General features: G+C 47.3%; 1 protein-coding gene across 1 annotated transcript in view; it reads left to right on the top strand.

Annotated features, from left to right (window-relative positions):
• TUFT1 (tuftelin 1) overlaps positions 1-18311 on the top strand; it is a 54391-nt gene extending 36080 nt beyond the window's left edge. Inside the window, exons 6-13 of the mRNA XM_047784654.1 lie at positions 439-516; positions 5692-5805; positions 10361-10489; positions 11007-11101; positions 13661-13766; positions 14881-14964; positions 15866-15966; positions 16744-18311. Coding sequence (XP_047640610.1) covers positions 439-516; positions 5692-5805; positions 10361-10489; positions 11007-11101; positions 13661-13766; positions 14881-14964; positions 15866-15966; positions 16744-16807 — 771 coding nt within the window. The 3' untranslated portion in view covers positions 16808-18311. The remainder of the gene's footprint in view (positions 1-438; positions 517-5691; positions 5806-10360; positions 10490-11006; positions 11102-13660; positions 13767-14880; positions 14965-15865; positions 15967-16743) is intronic.
• Positions 18312-20638: the final 2327 nt, after the last annotated feature.

The following is a 20638-nucleotide window of genomic DNA, read 5'->3' as shown; positions in this document are numbered from 1 at the left end:
GTTCCTGGACCAAGGATGGAACCTGAACCACAGCAGTCACAATACCAGATTCTTAACTGCTAGGCCACCAGGGAACTCCTCTCTTTCTTTCTAAAATTTGTTGTTTGTCTTTTTAGAGCTGCACCCTTGGCATATGGAGGTTCCCAGGCTAGGGGTTCAATCGGAGCTGTAGCCACCGGCCTACGCCACAGCCACAGCAACGCCAGATCCGAGCCGTGTCTGCCACCTACACCACAGCTCAGGGCAACGCTGGGTCCTTAACACACTGAGCGACGCCAGGGATCGTACCCACAACCTCATGGTTCCTAGTCGGATTTATTAATCACTGAGCCACGATGGGAACTCCTCTTTCTAAAATTGGAGCTCTTAGAAGAATAACATTTCGAAGTTGGTTGCTTGGGACTGTTTTCACTACCAGTTTTCTTTTCCTTTGAACAGGTAGTGCTAGAAAAGCCCAATGGCTTTAGTCCAAGTCCCTCGACTCCGCCTCCGCCTCCAAATAGCAGAACACCCGAGGTAGGTCCCAGCAAAAACAGTGGTAACTACTGCCTAGCCTGGAGGCAAGAAATCTTCCTTCCTGATCCTTTGGTTTTATTGCTTTCTCTCTCTCACTAAATATGAGGGTTATATTTACTTGCGGTAAAAATTCAAACAAAGGAGAAATGTGTAAAGTGGAAATTCTTCTTCCCACTCCTTGGAAGTGTCCATGTTAACACACTGAAGTGGGTGGCTCCATTTAGAGTAAAGCTTCTCAGCTTTCAATGCCCATTGGAATGGCCTTGGGAGCTTTAAAGGATGTGATGCTTGTGTGCCATCCTTAGTGTAATTAAACCGGTCTGAGATATGGCCTGGGTATCAGGACTTTTAAAAGCTCTTCAGGGGATTCTAATGTTTAGCCAAAATTCTAGGGTGTTTTTCTATACACAGACAGCCACATTTAAAAGCCTTGTGTGTGTGTGTGTGTGTGTATACATGTACTAATATATACACATACACCATATATATGTATAAATGTATGTATGTAATATACACATACTTTTCACAAGTACGGCCTGATAAATACATTATTTCTTGCTTGCTTTTTTATTTTATTTATTTTTTATTTTTTCCCGTCGTACAGCATGGGGACCAAGTTACACATACATGTATACATTCTTTTTCCTCCCATTGTTCTGTTGCAGTGTAAGTATCTAGACATAGTTCTCAAGGCTACATAGCAGGATGCTTTTTTATTTTTTTAAACTGAAGAGTATATTATAGCATTCTTTCCACATTAGTACTTGTAGATTTACCTCATTCTTTTGAATAATGACATAGTATTTCTTTCCATGGCTGTATTTTTTTTTTAATTCCATTCCCTCCCTCAGCTTTATTGTCGTATAATTAACAAATAAGCATGGGTGTACTTTTTAAATTTTTAAAATTTTTTTTGCTTTTTAGGGCCACACCTGTAGCACATGGAAGTTCCCAGGCTAGGGGTCAAATCCGAGCTACAGCTGCTGGCCTACACCACAGCCACAGCAGCGCTAGATCCAGGCTGTGTTTGTGACCAACTCTGCAGCTCATGGCAACGCTGGATCCTGGACCCACTGAGCAAGGCCAGGGATCGCATCCACATCCTCAGGGATATGAGTCCACTGTGCCACATGGGAACTCTGCATGGCTGTACTTTTTTTTTAATTACTCAATGAATTTATTACATTTATAGTTGTAAAATGATCATCACAATCCAATTTTATAGGATTTCATCCCACAACCCCAGCATATCTCCTCCATCCCCCGAACTGTCTCCTTTGGAGAGCATAAGTTTTTCAAAGTCTATGAGTCAGTATCTGTTCCGCAAAGAAGTTGATTTTGTCCTTTTTTCAGATTCCACATGTCAGTGAAAGCATTTGATGTTGGTGTCTCATTGTCTGACTTAGCGTGATAATTTCTAGGTCCATCCATGTTGCTGTAATTGCCGTTATTTCTTTCCTTTTAATGGCTGAGTAATATTCCATTGTGTATATGTACCACATCTTCTTGATCCACTCCTCTGTCAATGGACGTGGTTGTTTCCATATCTTGGCTATTGCAAATAGTGCTGCAGTGAACATTGGAGTACATGTGTCTTTTCAAGTCATGGTTTTCTCTGGATAGATGCCCAGGAGTGGGATTGCTGAATCAAATGGTAGTTCTCTTTTTAGTTTTCTGAGGCATCTCCATACTGTTTTCCACAGTGGTTGCACCAGTTCACATTCTCACCAACAGTGTAATAGGGTTCCTTTTTCTCCACACCCTCTCCAGCACTTATTGTCTATAGACTTTTTGATGCTGGCCATTCTGGCTGGTGTAAGGTGGTACCTCATAGTGGTTTTGATTTGCATTTCTCTAATAATGAGTGATGTTGAACATCTTTGCATGTGTTTTTTGGCCATCTGTGTGTCTTCTTTGGAGAATTGTCTGTTTAGCTCTTCTGCCCATTTTTTGATGGGCTTGTTTGTTTTTTTGGTATGGAGCTGCAGGAGGTGTTTATAAATTCTGGAGATGAATCCCTTGTCAGTTGATTCATTTGCAAAGATTTTCTCCCATTCTGTGGGTTGTCTTTGTGTTTTGTTTAGGGTTTCCTTTGCTGTGCAGAAACTTCTAAGTTTAATTCAGTCCCATTTGTTGATGTTTGTTTTTACTGTCATTACTCTAAGAGGTGGATCTGAGAAGATGTTGCTGTTGTTTATGTTGGAGAGTGTTTGGCCTGTGTTTTCCTCTAAGAGTTTTCTCGTGTCTGGTCTTATATCTAGGTCTTTAATCCATCTTGAGTTTATTTTTGTGTATGGTGTTAGGGAGTATTCTAATTTAATTCTTTTCCATGTGGCTGTCCAATTTTCCCAGCACCACTTATTGAACAAGCTGTCTTTTCTCCATTGTATATTTTTGCCTCCTTTTTCATAGATGAGTTGACTGCAAGTGTGTGGGTTGAATTCTGGGCTTTCTGTCCTGTTCCGCTGATGTCTATGTCTGTCTTTGTGCCAGTACCATACGGTTTTGATGGCTGTTGCTTTGTGGTATAGTCTGAAGTCTGGGAGCCTGATTCCTCCAGCTCCATTTTTCTTTTTCAGCATGTCTTTGGCTATTCTGGGTCTTTTTGTGCTTCCAAACAAACAAATTTTAAAATATTTTGTTTGAGTTCTGTGAAAAATGTCCTTGGTAATTTGATAGGGATTGCATTGAATCTGTATATTGCCTTAGGTAGTATAGTCACTTTGATAATATTGACTTCCAATCCAAGACCATAGTATGTCTTTCCATTTGTTTGTGTCTTCTTGGATTTCTTTCATCAGTGCCTTACAGTTTTCAGAGTACAGGTCTTTTGTCTTTTTAGGTAGGTTTACTCCTAAGTATTTTATTCTCTTTGATGTGATAGTAAACGGGACTGTTTCCCTAATTTCTCTTTCTGATCTTTCATTGTTAGTATATAGAAATGCTGTCAATTTCTGTGTATTAATTTTGTATCCTGCGACTTTGCCAAATTCATTGATGAGCTCTAACAGTTTTCTGGTAGAGTCTTTAGGATTCTCTAGGTATAGTATCATGTCATCTGCGAACAGTGATGGCTGTACTTTTTTTTAAAATGTCATTTGTTATTCTTTATATGCATGATTATATAGGACATGCATATTGTATAAAATTAGGGAAATTCAGAAACACAGAAGAGTTGAAAGAAGAAAAAAATATCAACTGTAATCTATCCAAAGAAAGACTCAGTTTGGTGAAATTTCCTTTAATGGAAATGTATATATACAATAGTGAGATTAGACTGTAAATGGCATTTCTCTGTATTTGTCTCTTGCTTGGATGGGTATTGTTTTGGTTTGGGTTTATTTGGCCTCAAGTGCAGTTGAATCAGACCTTCCAATCAGGGCTTATTATTATCATTGGTCCCATAAAGACCTCTCACTGCTTTTACCTTTTTTTTTTTTTTTTGGTCTCCCCTACCGAAAGAAAGGTATTCACTCTAACATGTTCAATATATGATTTAAATATACTTATTAAATAGGTTTTAATTTTCATAATGGACTTGTGCTATTTTTCTGGGTTTTGTTTTTGTTTTTGTTGGTTTTTTTTCCCTCTAACACCATGCTTTTCAGCTCTGTCTTTGTTGCTATGTTAAAATCTAGTTTGTTGTCTCTAGCTCCGACATGCACAATTTTATAACTCCCTTTTCTCTCTTTATACTCTCTCTCTCTTTTTTTTTTTTGTATTTTCTAGGGCCGCACCCATGGCATATGGAGGTTCCCAGGCCAGGGGTCTGATTGGAGCTGTAGCTGCTGGCCTACGCCAGCAGCCACAGCAATGCTGGATCCGAGCCGCGTCTGCGACCTACACCACAGCTCACAGCAACGCCAGATCCTTAACCCACTAAGCAAGGCCAGGGATCGAACCCGCAACCTCATGGTTCCTAGTCGGATTCGTTAACCACTGAGCCACGACAGAAACTCCTCTTTATATTCTTTTATATCATGAAATTTTTCCATGTCACCAGTTAGTCTTACAAGAACACCATTTGAAATAAGCACATAACAGTTGTGTTCCAGGAAGAGGCTTTCCACTCATTCTCACCTGCCCAGTGGCACAGGCACAGACGTAGGGGAGCTGACCTAATAACTTAATGCTGTGGTTCTAGCCACTCACTTTAGATGTGCCATTTGGCTTTTTCCCTTCCCCTGAATCACTGCATTTGGCAGATGTGCTGTTGGCAACGTTATAATAATACCTGGCACTATCTTTCAGCAAGCCCTTCCGGATATTATCTGACTTGGTTTTGAGGCCGCCTGTAAGGCAGGGTGTGGTAAGGAGTCTTCTCACTGCTTCCCAGGTAGAGAAACAAGGTCCACAGGACTCAGTGATAACACAGTACCAGGGACGCTGTCCACTTCTCTCACCTGAGCCCTGTGCTGTGGTTTGAAGGTGCTGCTGCTCCCCATGGTGCGCAGCAGGGAGAGACTTTTCTCTAAAAGTCAAGGGAGTTGTAAACTGAAGTGGGGCAGAGATGGGGGCAAGACCCTACATGCCGGCTCAGCCCTAACCACCCCCAGGTTGGGTGTGTCCGGGGGAGGGATTCACAGTAAGCTCAGTGAGACAACCGTTTCCTACATCAAATCAGGTACCTGGACTTATTGGACGCTTTTGCCCTAAAGCTGCCCATCTGCCAGTAACCCTCTATCTGCTGATCTCTGTGTTAGGGGGAGAGAACAGTAGAGGATGTGCCTTTGGGAAGTGCCCCGCATGATGGGTATGGCACAGTCTCTGCCCTTGGGGAACTGTCATCTGTATGGGAACATGGTCCCTGCTCTCAGTAGGACACACATGAGGATGGCATAACCATACCTGTCCATTGGTCAGTTAATACACATATAAAAATCAGGGCCGTGTAGGACTTCCTGTGTGGCTCACAACAAAAATTATGTGTCCTAAAATAATCAGGCGATTAGAAGCTGGTTGAGTTCTTTAGGGTATGAAGAGATAGTGTTTTCATATGAATAACTTGGAACTCCTGGGTGCCCAAGACTAACTCTCCCCCCTTGCGTGATGTGAATTCTTTTGTGAGGGTGGTCTGGGCAAGAGGGTCCAGACGAGTGTGCGTGGCAGGTGGATCTTCTCTTGCCAAGTTACAAACACAGCGGCTTCACCTTCCTTTTGCTGCCCTGGCTGCAGGTGGACACCTTTGTAAATGAAGATGTCGAGAGCTTGAAGAAGACTGTGCAGGACTTGCTTGTCCAACTGCAGGAGGCTGAGCGCCAGCACCAGTCAGAGCGTGTAGATTTTGAGGTGAGATTTGGGATTCGGGGAGAAGGTGCCCTAAGGGTTGGGCCACTATTCGCAGGTGCCAGTGAAGTTTTCCTGGAGGCCCGGGGCCCTTCCCATCTGCTTTGCCCTTTCCTGGATATTTCTGGTTTTTGCTTTCCAAGGCTAGCCTGTAGTTTGATGGTCAGCTCTTGAGTCTCTGCTCTGCTGGAGATGAGCGATGGCACTGGTGTGGGAGAGCAGGTAATTCAGAAGTCCTCTCTGTAAGAGCCATGGTGAGAACTGCTGTGCTCTAGCCACCATGCAAGGTATCAAGTTCACCACTGCATCCATAGTGTCTGGGACAATACCTGGCATCAGGTGGTTGCCTCTTAAGTGTGGACCAGACGAATGGATGAATCGGTGTGGTCACAGGAAGAACTGTGTCTGTAGAATCAGGGCCTTTTCTAGGGCCACTCCCGAGGCATATGGAGGTTCCCAGGCTAGAGGTCGAATCAGAGCCGTAGCTGCCGGCCTACGCCAGAGCCACAGCAACTTGGGATCTGAGCCGAGTCTGCGACCTACACCACAGCTCACGGCAACGCCAGATCCTTAACCCACTGAGCAAGGCCAGGGATTGAACCCAAAACCTCATGGTTCCCATTCGTATTAGTTGACCACTGAGCCACATCGGGAACTCCGAGAATCAGGGGACTTTAGATTAAGTCTTGGCTTTACTACACTGAACTCTGTAATTTTTTTTTTTTTATTAAAGTATGGTTGATTTATGGTGTTTCAGGTGTAAAGCAGAGTGGTTCAGTTGTGTAAAGATATTTTTTATTTAATTTTATTCTTTTCTACAAGTCTTTAAGTTTTATTGAAGCATAATTGACAAATTATACTTCATGATGATTTGATGTACATATACATTGTGAAAGGAGTCCTTCCGTCTAGTTAATTAACACATCCATAGTTGTTAACACTGTACTGTGTAAAGAAATTTGCTAAGAAAATTTAAATATTCTTACCATTTCTATATGTATGTATATACTCTTTTTCAGATTTTTTTCTGTTATAAGTTATTACAAGATTTTGAATGTAGTTCCCTGTATCTGTTAATTCCAAATTCCCAATTTATTCCTTGCCCCCCAGCTCTGTGATCGTGAATATCTCAATTATTGTTATCCGAATAATACTCGATTATTATAGAAGATTAAAAAAATACAAAGGCCTATATTATAGAGAAAGCCTCTCACTATGAAAAGTGTGTGAGGTCTTCCATGCTTTCCAGAAACTTCTTTGAGTATTCTTTTTTTGTGTGTGTGTCTTTTTGCCATTTCTTGGGCCGCTCTCACGGCATATGGAGGTTCTCAGGCTAGGGGTCAAATTGGAGCTGTAGCCGCCGGCCTACGCCAGAGCCACAGCAACGCAGGATCAGAGCCACGTCTGCAGCTCACGGCAACGCTGGATCGTTAACCCACTGAGCAAGGGCAGGGATCGAACCCGCAACCTCATGGTTCCTAGTCGGATTCGTTAACCACTGCACCACGACGGGAATTCCTCTTTGAGTATTCTTATAGGTACCCCAGGGCAGTTTTCCTAACAGCTCTGTGTGAGAGTAACCATCTGTTATCTGCTTTTGTTCACCCATAGTAAAGTACTTTTTAGGTCATAAATATGTGATGATAGGATTCAGCCCTGCCCAGGCATGCCCCAGGGCTGGTGGAAAGGAATCCCAGGCTGAACTCTTGTTTCCTGGAGCAAAAGAGAGAGAATTTTTTTTTTTTTTTTTTTTTTTTTTGCTTTTTAGGGAGGTTCCCAGGCTAGGGCTCAAATCAGAGCTGCAGCTGCCGGTCTATACCACAGCCACAGCAACTCAGGATCTGAGCCATGTCTGCAACCTACACCACAGTTCACAGCAATGCCAGATCCTTAACCCACTGAGCGAGGCCAGGGATAGAACCCGCATCCTCATGGATCCTAATCAGGTTCGTTAACTGCTGAGCCATGAAGGGAACTCCAAGAGAGAATTTTTGAGAGGTGTATTGAGGATCAGGACAAAGGGCAGTGAGAATGATCAGCTACCTCAAGAGGAATTGAGGTCTTATTTGAGCAAATAATTTAACCTCCTTAACCCTCAGTTTCAACTTTTATAAAAAGGGGTCATGAAATATACCTCACGAGTTTGATGTGTGGACTGAATGAGGTAATATATATATATAAATGTATTTATTACTTGAAAGGGTTTTTGGTTTTTTGTGGCCACACCCATGGCATGCGGAAGTTCCTGGACCAAGGATCAAACCCAAGCCACTGCAATGACAGTGCCAGATCCTTAATCTGCTGAGCCACAAGGGAACTCCTCAAAAGACTTTTGGAAATGAAAGCTACCCTGTATTAACAAGTGGGTTGTCCCATCCTAAATAAATTTGACATAAGGTAATACTAAGATTAGTTTGGTCTCAGAACAAAGTAACTGTGCAGTAGAGTAGTTTGTTGTATCTATTTCAGATTCTGTAATTTGGGTAATTTGGTTGAGGATGAATCAGTTCAGTGACCAGCTGTTCTTTACCTTCTTGGAGCAGAACAGGAGGAAGGGGAGGTTGAGGCTGCAGCACTGACCAGACTGTGAATTTCGGAAAGAAATGTTTACATAGAGACGCGTCATGAAGTACTGGTTGGTTTTGGCAGCCCACAGAGTGGTCTGCTAGCCCTGGGTTTCAAAGCTTGAGCCGAAGGGTCCTGAGTAAAAGCCCAAGGCTAGGAGGCTCCTGACAGCCTTACCACACAGGCTTCTGACAAGGGGCTGTGGCATGTACCACCCACCTGCCATGTGCTCCATGAGTCACTCCCACTATCGGTAGGTCACCACACCCTCTTGTGATTAAGAGGTTCCCTTAGGGCAGGGCTGGCTGGGACAGATGTGGCAGGGAGAGTGTTTTTCCTCCCCTTTGTGATTTACAGCAGGATGTGAGGATCATCTGCAGCCCGATACAGCTGTGCTTCAAGCACACATCAACCTGGGTGCAGTGTTTCTGTACAGAAATGAGAGGCCTTGTTTTTATGTCCCCTGGGGCTGGCCTGTTCCAGGCTAATGGATTTTTTTTTTTCTTTCATTTTAGGCTTTATGCATGGCGTATGGATATGGCAGTTCCCAGGCTAGGGGTCGAATTGGAGCTACAGCTGCTGGTCTACACCACAGCCACAGCCACATGGGATCCAAGCCAAGTCTGCGACTTACATCATAGCTCACAGCAATGCCAGATCCTTAGCCCACTGACTGAGGCCAGGGATGGAACCTGCATCCTCATGGATGCGAGTCGAGTTCATTAGCGCTGAGCCACAACAGGAACTCCTGGTCTCCTTTTCTGAACTGGAGGTAGGAAGGGCAAGGTTGTCAATGACCATGGAGACAACCTGCCATGAGGCAGGGTCTGCTGCCATCAGGGAGGATTTGCAGTGAGTTTGCTCTGGAGTGGGCTGTGTGCATGTGGATGCGTCCCCATCACACCTCATCCTGTGCTTTGCTTTCTCCTCCCTGCTTCTGACTTTGGGAGGAGCTAGACAAACTGGTTGCTGGTGGTGTGTTTGACCAGGGCTGGTTAGGCTTCGCAGAGGTTACCTGGGTTCCTTTTCAGTAACTGATCAGGAAGTCATTGTGAAGTAAGTGGGAAGCGCGGAAATGGATGATGAAGTTACTGGGTGGCTGGGTGACCTTGAAGAGGTCCGTTGACCTTTGGTTGTGAAAGGAGAGGGTTGGACTAGGTGCACACCCGTTCCATTCACGATGTTGTAGAGCAGTTGAGCCTGCGCTCAGTGCTCTCCCGAGCTCTGCAGAGGTCAAGGTACCCAAGGTCTCCGCCGCCGTGAAGCTGATGGCCTCCCAAGGGGAGCAGGTGCACACAACTGACCCGGTGAAATCCGCTCAGTGCTGCAAGCGGGAAGGACTGTGTGTCCTCTGTGGACACACAAAGGAAGGGCCCCTCTCCTGAGCTCAGAGGCTCCCTGGGAGAAGCCGTGTCTAAGCTGAGACCCAAAGGATGATTAGGAGTTGGCAAATGCACGTGGGAGGAAAGGAGGCACGTTCTCTGTTTTTTTCACTCTAAAGTGTGCTTCTGTCCTTTCCAACCTGGCTTATCATCTTTGACAAAGAACAGGTTCTTCCTGGTGCCAGTAGCCCTTCTGGGTGCCATTTCAGCTTTTGTATGCAAGCTGCAGCAGGCTTTCAGGGAGGGCGAGGAAGAGTGGGAGACAGAGGAAGGACAGGGAGGTATCCTGCCCTGGAGTCTTTGCATTAGGAAGAAAGCCACAGCACTGGAGGCACTGGAGGGCTGGTGGGGATGCTGAAGAAGCTGGCCATCCGGAAAGCAGTGGTTGTGGGCTCCAGATGTCACTCTAAAGTAGAGCTTAGCAGCTATGCGCCAGTTCGCCCAGGAAATGGAGTCCATGCGCTTGTCCTGGAGCAGTGAATGGGAGATGGTGCTCATCGGGGTTGCTGCCCTCCTCCCATCACTGAGCTCAGATTCCTGGGTTCTTTTCCAAGGATTTTAGACACGTCTACCCCTCCACACCCTTAACATGTCCCCATCCTGTGTCATAGGCCACACTCAGCCGGTACCAGAGAGAAGCAGAGCAGAGTCACGTGGCCCTTCAGCGAGCGGAGGACCGAGTGGAGCAGAAGGAGGCGGAAGTCGAGGAGCTGCAGAGGCGCTTGCTGGGGATGGAGACGGTAATCGGAGCCTTGCTCTTCAGTCTCCAGATTCCTGGGCCAGAGGGTGCCCCGAGTTTGAGTGAGATGGTTGCAGAAATGCTCCTTTTCTGAGCAGCTCCAGAAAAGCACATTTCACAGCTTCCTTTGGCGAATCCTTTCGAGTTGAACCCATCTTCATTTTCGGCGGGTTCTTGCAGAGCTGCTCTTTGGCCTTTGAAGACTGTTCTTAAGGAGCCACTTGGCCTGGTTTCTCGGGGATTGGTAGCTCTAGCTGGCAGGTGGGCCTGGATAATGCAGGGCCAGACTCTCCCTCCAGGCAGCTGGGTGAGGCTGAGAAGTTTCTATGTGCTGAGGGTGGGAAGGGTTATCCCTCACAGGGGAGGGCGCCCCATCAAACCAGCTTGGCCTGCTGCTCTTTGGCGGCTATCCCAGGCCCAGCGGGGGCTGAGCCCCAGCCCTAGTGCCCACCTCACCCCAAACGCAGAAGCTGTTGCCATCTCCTCGTCCTAGATTTCCTTTCCTTTGGCTCATCCAGGAGCATCAGGCGTTACTGGCGAAGGTCAGGGAAGGGGAGACAGCCCTGGAGGAACTGCGGGGCAAGAACAGCGACTGCCGAGCAGAACAAGAAAAGTAAGGGCCCTTGTTCGCCGTGAGGCTGGGGTGCAGGGAGGGGAGGGCACAGACCTGGGGAGGAAGCTGGTGCTGATGTCAGATCTTCCAGCTCTGACTCACCAGGTGTTGCGCAGGGTAGGGCCCTGCCCGGGGAGATACTGTTTGGGAAGCTGCCATCTCCGAGGAGCTCATTTTCCATGGAGAAATAACCTGAAGAAAAGGCTTTCGCAGCTTTAGAGCCAGGGGCAGGCGGGAGCTGGTAAAGCATATGCTGCTGCCGCACGTTGTTCTCTGATTGCTACACTGGCTGTGGAAGTGGTGTCATTACACCACCGCTCACTCCCCCCGGAACAAAAGCCATCTGTAAACTCTCTAAGGGTAAAATCAAATAACTTCCTTGCAAGTCATGCTCATGAAAATACAAACGTGCAGCTTTGTAGAGAGATACTGAACGTCTTTCCTCCAAACCGACTCAGAGGCTGAGACCCACCTGTCAGCAGTGGCATAGAGGGGATCTTTCTGAGGTCCTTCCTACTCCAGAGTTAGAGGGTTTCGCAAAGTCCCTCTGGTCAGAGGGGATCAGAGGCCCCAGACCAGTGAAACCTACAGAACAAAGATTGAACTATTGTTGGACCTTCACAAATTTAGAACTTCTTTATGTTGGCACTTAATATGTTATATCTCAAATGATAAATCAAATTTAACATGAGCATATCAGTCAGGTCTTCGTTGTATAAGTCGGACCTTTCTAAATTCCGCAGACATTACCTGCAGGGCTTTCTCAGGAATTCCTAGGTGAGCAGACATGATCCTTGCCGTCTTGGACCCCTCAGTCTCCTTGGGGCATTTTCTTTCCTTTGGGATAACCTCGATCTAGGCCTGCCTGGCACGGAAAATGCAGATATCTGTAGCCTTCCTTCAGACTTGATAGCAGAATCGCTTTAAATTGCTCAGCCCTCCCTCCTCAGTGGTGGAGGTGCTCACGGGCAGGTGACTGGGTGGAAGGAGCAGGAGAAACAGAAAAACCAGATAATCTAAAACTGACTTGGTGGAGTTCCCACTGTGGCTCAGTGGTAACGAACCCAACCTGACTAGTATCCGTGAGGATGTGGGTTCAATCCCTGTCCTTGCTCACCTGAGGCGTTGCTGCAAGCTGCTGGTGAGCCGCTGATGAGGCTCGGATCCCGAATTGCTGTTGTTGTGGTGTAGGCCAGCAGCTGCAGCTCCGATTCGACCCCTAAGCCTGGACCTTCCACATGCTGCCAGTGGGGCCCTTAAAAAAAAAAAACAAAAAAAAAAACTGACTTGGGAATGGCAACTGACATCTATGCATCATAAATGCTGATTTTCTTTTTTTTTTTTATTCCCCCTCTGACCGCACCCACAGCATATGGAAGTTCCCGGGCCAGGGATCAAATCTGAGCCACACCTGCAGCAACACCGGATCCTTAACCCACTGTGCCACAGCAGGCACTCCATTGCTGATTTTCTAAACGGAAGGAAACTAAGAAATCGGGCCCTGGAAAGCTGAGGGTAGACACATAAGAATGTTAGAAGCTTCGGAAGGATGAGATCGGGGGCTCAGATTGCATTGTCCCCCATGCCAAGCACTGCCCACCTTCTAGCAGCAGGCATTTGTCTGCTTCCTCAGGCAGACCCAGAGAGTAATGGGTGCCAGCAGTTCTTCAGAGCTCAACTCCTAGACACTCTCCCCAGCCACCCGGCCTTTGGAGAGAGCCCAGTTTGCTTAGAAGATGCAAAAGAACCAACAGTGTCTGGGAAAGCGGAAGACATAGAAACAGACTTGTGTGAAGAGACTTTAAGGGTCCTCACAGCTTATCTCCCTCTCGATGTAAAATCCCTGCCAATGGCTTGATAGTCCTGGATATCTTAATCCCAGCTCCTACTTGAATCTTTCAAGGAACGAGGAGCTCATTACATGAGGCAGTCCACTTTCTTTTTCGTCTTCTTATGCTGCTCCCGCGGTATATGGAGGTTCCCAGGCTAGGGGTCTAATCGGAGCTGTAGCCACCGGCCTACACCACAGCCACAGCAAATCGGGATCCGAGCTGAGTTTGCAACCTACACCACAGATCATGGCAATGCTGGATCCTTAACCCACTGAGCAAGGCCGGGGATTGAACCCATGTCCTCATGGATGCTAGTCAGGTTCATTAAGCACTGAGCCACGACAGAAACTCTGAGGCCAATCCACTTTCAGGCAGCTCTCATACTGAGAAAGTCTTTCTCGTGTTAACCTAAGAACTGCTTCCTTGGAATATCTACCTATTGGGTTGAGTTTTAACCATGAAACTATCCGCAATGACTTATCCTTTCTTACCTTTCTGAGCCCCAGTCGCCTTATTTGGACCAGATGATGTCTCGTGATGCTTCCAATGTGTTTTTCTAAGGCAGCCTAGCACCTACCCTGGGCAGCAGCAGAGCACTGGGGAATCGGACAGAGGGAATCACACCTGATCAGAACCCCCTCCTCCCCCCGAGCTCAAAGGCCTTGCTGTACCTGGGTGGAGAAAGCATCTTCTCCCCTGGCCTCAGCCTTCTGGTCTTAACCCCCAGGGCTGCTAACCTGGAAAAAGAAGTGGCTGGATTGCGGGAGAAGATCCACCACTTGGATGACATGCTTAAGAGCCAGCAGCGGAAAGTCCGACAAATGATAGAGCAGGTAAGCAGGGTCAGGTCTTAGCCTGCTCTGGGTCACCCCCATCCCCCACCCCAGAAGTTTCTGCCTTGAGTCTAACCCTGTTTTCCTGTTAAGTCTACACCCTTATTTATTTGCTCCCCTGGGTATCTTGGCTTATATTCATAAGTGGCCCCATAAAACATTTATGGCTACTGATTACTAGGTTAGGATGATGGAGATTTGCTTTCCTCCCATCTTTCCCCTGTTTTTGGTCGTTTGCCTGTGCTTTCCCATGGGAAAAAAAGGACAAGGTTGGTCTCTCTTTGAAGAGTGCTGGTAAATGAGTAATTAAGTCCCAATAAACTCGCTTATCTGCATGTAGATTATCAACCTTTGTACCTCATGGCAGATTTTCCCCTGCCTGAGCTTTAGGGTCATGTACTCAGAATTTGCCATTTTGTAGAACTGTTTTGAGAACATAAGACCTCCTAATTGGGAAGGCATAGTTGCTGCATGTCAGCTCCGGGAGGGCTAGGATTTTTCTCTCTTGTTTACAGCTGTTTCCTATTGTCTGGAACAGGGCCTGCCTCAGCTATGGTAAACACTCAATAAATACTTCTTGAGTGAGTACATAATTTGTGTCTCCCAAAGTCAAATGGAATGGTGTTTTTTTTTTTTTTTTTGGTCTTTTTTTTGCCTTTTCTAAGGCTACTCCTGCAGCATACGGAGGTTCCCAGGCTAGAGGTCCAATCAGAGCTGTAGCCCCGCCGGCCTATGCCACAGCTCACAGCAACACCGGATCCTCAACCCACTGAGCAAGGCCAGGGATCGAACCTGCAACCTCATGGTTCCTAGTCGGATTCGTTAACCACTGAGGCATGACGGGAACTCCAAATGGAATGGTTTTTGAACCATCCATTATTTTGGATTCTCAGGGTGGTGTTCCCCTCACACCTCCTGCTCCCATACCTGGGATAATCGAGGGTTTAACATTGACTGAAACACGGCTTTTATAGAAAAGCTGAGCAAGTCACACGAAAGGTGCCAAACTGCCCTTTGTCTCTGCTGGCTCCTCCATGGCAGCAGGGTGAAGTTCGATGCGTATGTAATCAGTCACTTCAAATCGAGCTTTGGTGTCTCTCCCACATCTTTGCAGCTCCAGAATTCAAAAGCTGTGATCCAGTCAAAGGACACTGCCATCCAGGAACTCAAGGAGAAAATTGCCTACCTGGAAGCTGAGGTGTGTGTTCTGGGCAGCCTGGGAAGGGAGTGGACTGTTGGAGAAAAGACTGGACATAAAGGAGAGAGAGAGATTCTGGAGAGGGCTTTGGTCCTGTCTAGTTGTTGCTTGGAAGCGTGTGTCTGGGGTGGTTGGTTGGTCTTTGGTTCTGCTGAGTACGTGTTTTCTGAGACCCTTCAGGGACTTGCTAACAATGGTAAGACCTGTCCCCAGTCTGAAGGGACGCAGCCTCATGGTGCAAACCCCATGCCATGGCAGCAGGGAGGCGGGCCCTTCATTCTGACTGTGTGGGCTCAGCAGAGGAGCTGACCATGGAGCTGGGCTTTGAAGGAGGAGGCAGTCTGTAGGGGGAAGCGATGGGCTGGATTAACTAATGAGTTCTTCTTGGTCTGATTCCTCCTGTATCCCAGAGCCCTTCCTGCCCCTTAACTGACTACCTGAGATTGCTTTGCAGCCATTGTGTGAAGGTCCCAGTGGATAGGAAAGATAAAAGAGATGGGAGACAGGGTGGTTTGTCTCCAGGGAGTTTGCAGTCAGGATTTAGAGATAAAATACATTTAAAAATCTATATCTAAGAATATTTTATAGGAAATCCTGTTGACAAACACAAGTACATATCTCAACTGCCTATAGGAAATTATATGCGGGACGTGTACAGAGGGGATGGATATACAGGAGATGATCAGTTATTGAGCGAACATCCTCAGGGAAGGAGGCTGGAGCAAGTGCTGGAGGGAGAGAGCAGTCTGGGGTGGTGAAGGGGAGGGGAGGGCATCCCGGTGGCACAGGAGAGATGGGGGTGACAGCCGCACACACAGCTGGAGACCAGAATGAGCTAGTAAACTCTGATGAATGGCACACCAGGAAAAGGCCAAGTCTAACCTCATCACTTGTGTTACAGAATTTAGAGATGCATGACCGAATGGAACACCTGATAGAAAAACAAATCAGTCATGGCAACTTCAGCACCCAGAACCGGGCCAAGACTGAGAACCCGGGCAGGTGAGTTGGCTGTGAATGAAGTGGGGTCCAGGTAGCAAGCAAAGGAAAGAGGGACAGAGCCATGGGAAGGAAACCTTTAGCGCCAAGGCCAAAACTAGCTCTTTTAAATCCAGGTTTATTCTCTCAGTCTAATGTGGCCTGTTCTCCACCTGAACCATTTCCTAACCAGGTTAGAGGCGATCCTAATACCCCAACTCCAAGGAGGCCCATAAGCAGCTGCTAGAAGAGTCTGAACCCCTTAGAGTGCATGCAAAATGGTGAATGTGGGAGTTACCACTGTAGCTCAGTGGGTTAAGCCCAGGTTGCTGTGGAGCTGAAGGTTCGACCCCTAGCCCAGCACAGTGGGACAAAGGATCCAGCATTACTGCAGCTGTGGCATAGGTCTCAGCTGCATCTCAGATTCAGTCTCTGGCCCAGAAACGTCACATATGCCGCAGGGGCAGTCATAAAATTAAAAAAAAAAAAAAAAATTGTGCGTGTGTCCTAAGGACGTATTTCTAGAGAGCGGACCTTATGCTTCCGAGAGATTCACAGAAAGGTCCAAGACTGAAAAAAAAAATCAAGACTCCCAGCCATACCCACGCCTCAGTGGTTCAACTGCACCCTCTCTTTTCCCCACCCTGCCACCACTCTCCTAAGCTCTTGGCAGTTAGTGTTTCACAGCGCTGAACCAATGGTCAGCCAGCCCTGAAGTGTCGGACCCAGAGGCCAAGTGGAGGGGCGGCTCTGCAGGGTGGGCAATGACACAGCACTCAGCGTTTCCCACTTCCTTTTCAGCGTTAGGATATCCAAGCCCCCCAGCCCTAAACCCATGCCTCTCATCCGAGTGGTGGAAACATGAGCTAAAGGAGACGGATGCTGATGCTGCTGCTGCCACCTCAGGCCTGCGGAGGAGCCCCCACCCCTGGAGGCTGCTGGCCCCAACTTTGATTTCCTGACTGTTCCCTGGCTGCAGTCAGGGTTCACATTTCCAAACTCTCATCCTCTGGGCACTGGGCATTTGGAGGCTGAGCGCCCCCTCTGGACACTGCAGCCTTCTGGAGGCTGCTATCCTGCCCATGGGAGCCAGGGCAGCATCCTTATTCCCGTAGTTATTATTCTTCTCTGTAGCAGAGCCTCCCTTCTGTTGTAGACTGGAGTTCAGCTGTCCCAGATGCCAGGCCCTCAGCGGGTTCGGAAAGGTGACAAGAGCTGCCTCAGCCCTGGAAGCTGGAGGCACAGATGTCTGCAGTGACTGGAGAGTGTCCTGGGGGAGCCAAGTTCCTTCCGTAAACACAGCTCAGTTCTTAGCAACAAACTGTTTGTTTTTCTACTTGCTCCACCCTCAGCCCAGGCTGACCTCGGCCTCCGACGGATAGACAGTGGGGCTACCTGTCATGGCTTGGTCAGAGTCAGTGAACCTTGACTTTGACTGGATGGCCTGGTCTTTGGGGGAGGGGAATGGCCTTCAGGGAGTAGCTCTTAGCAGAAAGACTCCATAAGGCCATGGACAGTTATGTGGGACTTCTTTCTGCTGTGAAGACTCCCAGAATCTCTTAGGGTTTTCCCCTGAGTTGCAGTGCAAGATACACCTTGGTCTTCTGACTCAGAGCCTGAAAGCTGTTTTCATTGGGTTCCATCAATCTCAGCGAAACTGTCACGGTATTTATTTTGCTAAATTATTGGTGTTTTTGCTTACAACTCACGACTGATTTAATACCAGAGTTCTACAGCCTTCTCTCGCGGTGTTTGGACTTGCTCGACACAGGGAAAGACTGTTCCCACTGGTCCATTTGAGAATGACATTGTTATAAATCTTTTTTCTCTCTTTCTTCCACCTGCTGCTTTTCCCTTCCTCCTGAAAACCTGCTCTGTACCTCAGGGAGGCAAGTATATTTGCCCTGAGGCATCAGGGTTCTGAGTATGTGCTGTTTGGGAGGGACTGACTTCTTCCCTTGACCCCCTACCCCATCCTCCTCTGCAGCACAACCGGTCTGTTATCCTGGCTCTGAATGCACCTGCTACTCATCATGTTTCCTTTAGGGCTCTTCCTGCAGCCTCAAGAAGGAGCTAAGCATCAGAATGTGGTCCTATGGGACACAGAGAAATGAAAACCAAACATGAATTAAGTCTTTAGGTTCTGCTTGGCTCAAAACCAGAAGCCTTAAGTCTGTGGTTTCTGTGCATCAGGACTGGGCTCCTGTGCTGGCCTTGTCCGCTGTGGCGGTCTGGTGTTCTTCATGCCGTTCCCGCTTGTAAAACGAGACCAAAGGACCAGATCATCTCCATGGGCTCGTCCAGTTCTGATATTCTCTCCGGTGGCATAGTCTTTATAGGGTGACTTTAATAAATTATGTTAACATGTCTTTTTGAGCTCCTGGCCTGGTTTCTTTTCACTTTTCGGGAAGGATCAAAGAATACAGTTTTAGGAATTCCCTGGCTCAGTGGGTTAAGGATCTGGCATCATCACTGCTGTGGCTTGGGTCTGATCCCTGGCCTTGGAGCTTCTGCATGCTGCATGCGTGACCAAAGAGAAAGAAAGAACATAATTTTAGTTGCCTCTTGTAGATGGACCCCCTGCTGTCCACATCTGGATGGTGTGGAGGCATCTGCAACACTGTATGATAGGAGGGCTTTGTGGCATTTAGAGGAGTTGGAATATCCCTGTTAAGCAGCTCCCCTCCAGCTTGCTGGTCTGGGTCCTTATTTTAAGAGGTGGCCCCTAACTTCAGCTTTGACCCTCTCTGGGGTGGCAGCCTGGTGGGAGCCCTAAGCCTGGCCAGTATGTATCCTCTTTGGTTGGAAAAGAGCTGGTTAGAGGCAGAGGTCCTCTGGGTTACATGAGATGTATCAATCAGCACTGAAGGAAGATGACTAATTCCACCTCCTTCACGGAAATGAAAAGCTCTCTGGAAATGCTGATCACAGCTGTTTGAGGCTTTAGTTTTTGGCTGTCTCTGTGCATCATTCAATTAGTCCAATGATCTTTTTTTTTTTTTTTTTCTTCTTTCTCTGAAAAAATGTAGTTGACTTCGGGGCCCAAGGGGAACATAGCTAAGTTCACATGAAACTTCCCTGAACCAAAGAAACTAGAAATGCAGCCCCTCCTCCCCGGTGCTGTTTCCTTTCTAGCCTCCTTTCTACTTCAATGGAAAGAAGGCAAATTTTTCTCTGGCTTTTCTTCCTCCTTCTCTTGCTTCTCAGCTAATTCAGACCCCAGGCTTCAGAAAGCACTGGAAACCTCCTTCCATTCCAGACCTGGGTTTGTCTTCTGACAGCCTGCGTTCTCTTCTTTCTCTGGCAGTCTTGCTTGGTCTGGGTGTATCTAGACTGTGCTTGTTCTCAGAATATTAAGAGGTGGAAGCAGGGTGGGGTTGCCTCGGGTGCCAAGAAGACTTGCACGGCTGGAAGAAGACAGGAGTGAGTGTGCCGCCCTGCAGGAAAGGGAGGCTCTGGACTTGGTGGGATGAGCAGAGATTCGAGATGGAGATAATGGAAGAGTCTGGAAGTGTTCTGAAGTTAGAACTAGAGCTCTAAGAGATTGCTTAGACCGAAAACTGCTTCTGGTGTCTATTTCCCTGAAGTTGGTTGCACCCCTGCCCAAAAGAATGGGTCTAAGGAGGGCCTAAGGAGAGAGAATGTCATTGAGGGAAAGGTAGAGTTTTTTTGGTTTTTTGTTTGTTTGTTTTCCTTTTTTTTTAGGGCCAGACCTGTGACATATGGAAGCTCCCAGGCTAGGGGTTGAATCGGAGCTGTAGCTGCTGGCCTACAGCACAGCCACAGCAACTTGGGACCCGGGCTGCCTCTGTGACCTAAACCACAGCTCATGGCCTTGCCGGATATGTTAACCCACTGATCGAGGCCAGGGATTGAACCCATATCCTCATGGATACTTGTTGGGTTCATTACCACTGAGCCACAGCTGGAACTCCTGAAAGGTGGTTTTGATCTTGGCAACTTTTTCAGTTAGAGACAGAGAATGAGGATGGAGGAGAATGAGCTAGAGCCCAGGGCCTGAGAAAGGGCGTGGTGAGAAGCTGCTCCTGACTTCACTGGCCTGTTTATTGCCTGTTAGGTCATTTGGAAGCCAAATCCTCTGTGCTCCTTGAATATGTTGTGGAGGGAAGACGGAGTCTGAGTCCCTGGGACCTTTGCCACAAAGGCCTGCTTCTTTGAGCTGAGTGTTGAGAGCTGCCTGGACATGCAGCCATCAGCAGCAGCCTCTTGTAAACCTGGAGCATCACCCCAACGTGGGAGAAGTTTGCAGCACACTCCTGGCCTCCTGAATAATCCTCTGTCCTCCCACCTCTTCATTTGTCCCCTCCCTGAATGGAAAAAGCCTGACAGGGACATGGTATTTCAACCAAATGGTACATTGGACTCTTTTTTTTTTTTTTTTTTGAAATTAAATATCTAAAGCCAAAAGCTGATTGGCTCACTTTCATCTCTATTTTAAAAAGACCTTGGAGGAGTCCCGTTGTGCGACAGTGGAAATGAATCCGACTAGTAACCATGAGGTTGCGGGTTTGATCCCCGGCCATGCTCAGTGGGTTAAGGATCCAGCATTGCTGTGGGCTGTGGGCCGCAGACTCAGTTTGGATCCTGTGTTGCTGTGACTCTGGCGTAGGCCGACAGCTACAGCTCTAATTCAACCCCTAGCCTGGAAACTGGGAACCTCCATATGCCACAAGTG

Source organism: Phacochoerus africanus, chromosome 6 (genome assembly GCF_016906955.1).
Source record: "Phacochoerus africanus isolate WHEZ1 chromosome 6, ROS_Pafr_v1, whole genome shotgun sequence".
NCBI lineage: Eukaryota > Metazoa > Chordata > Mammalia > Artiodactyla > Suidae > Phacochoerus > Phacochoerus africanus.
This window is presented reverse-complemented; position numbering and strand designations above follow the sequence as displayed.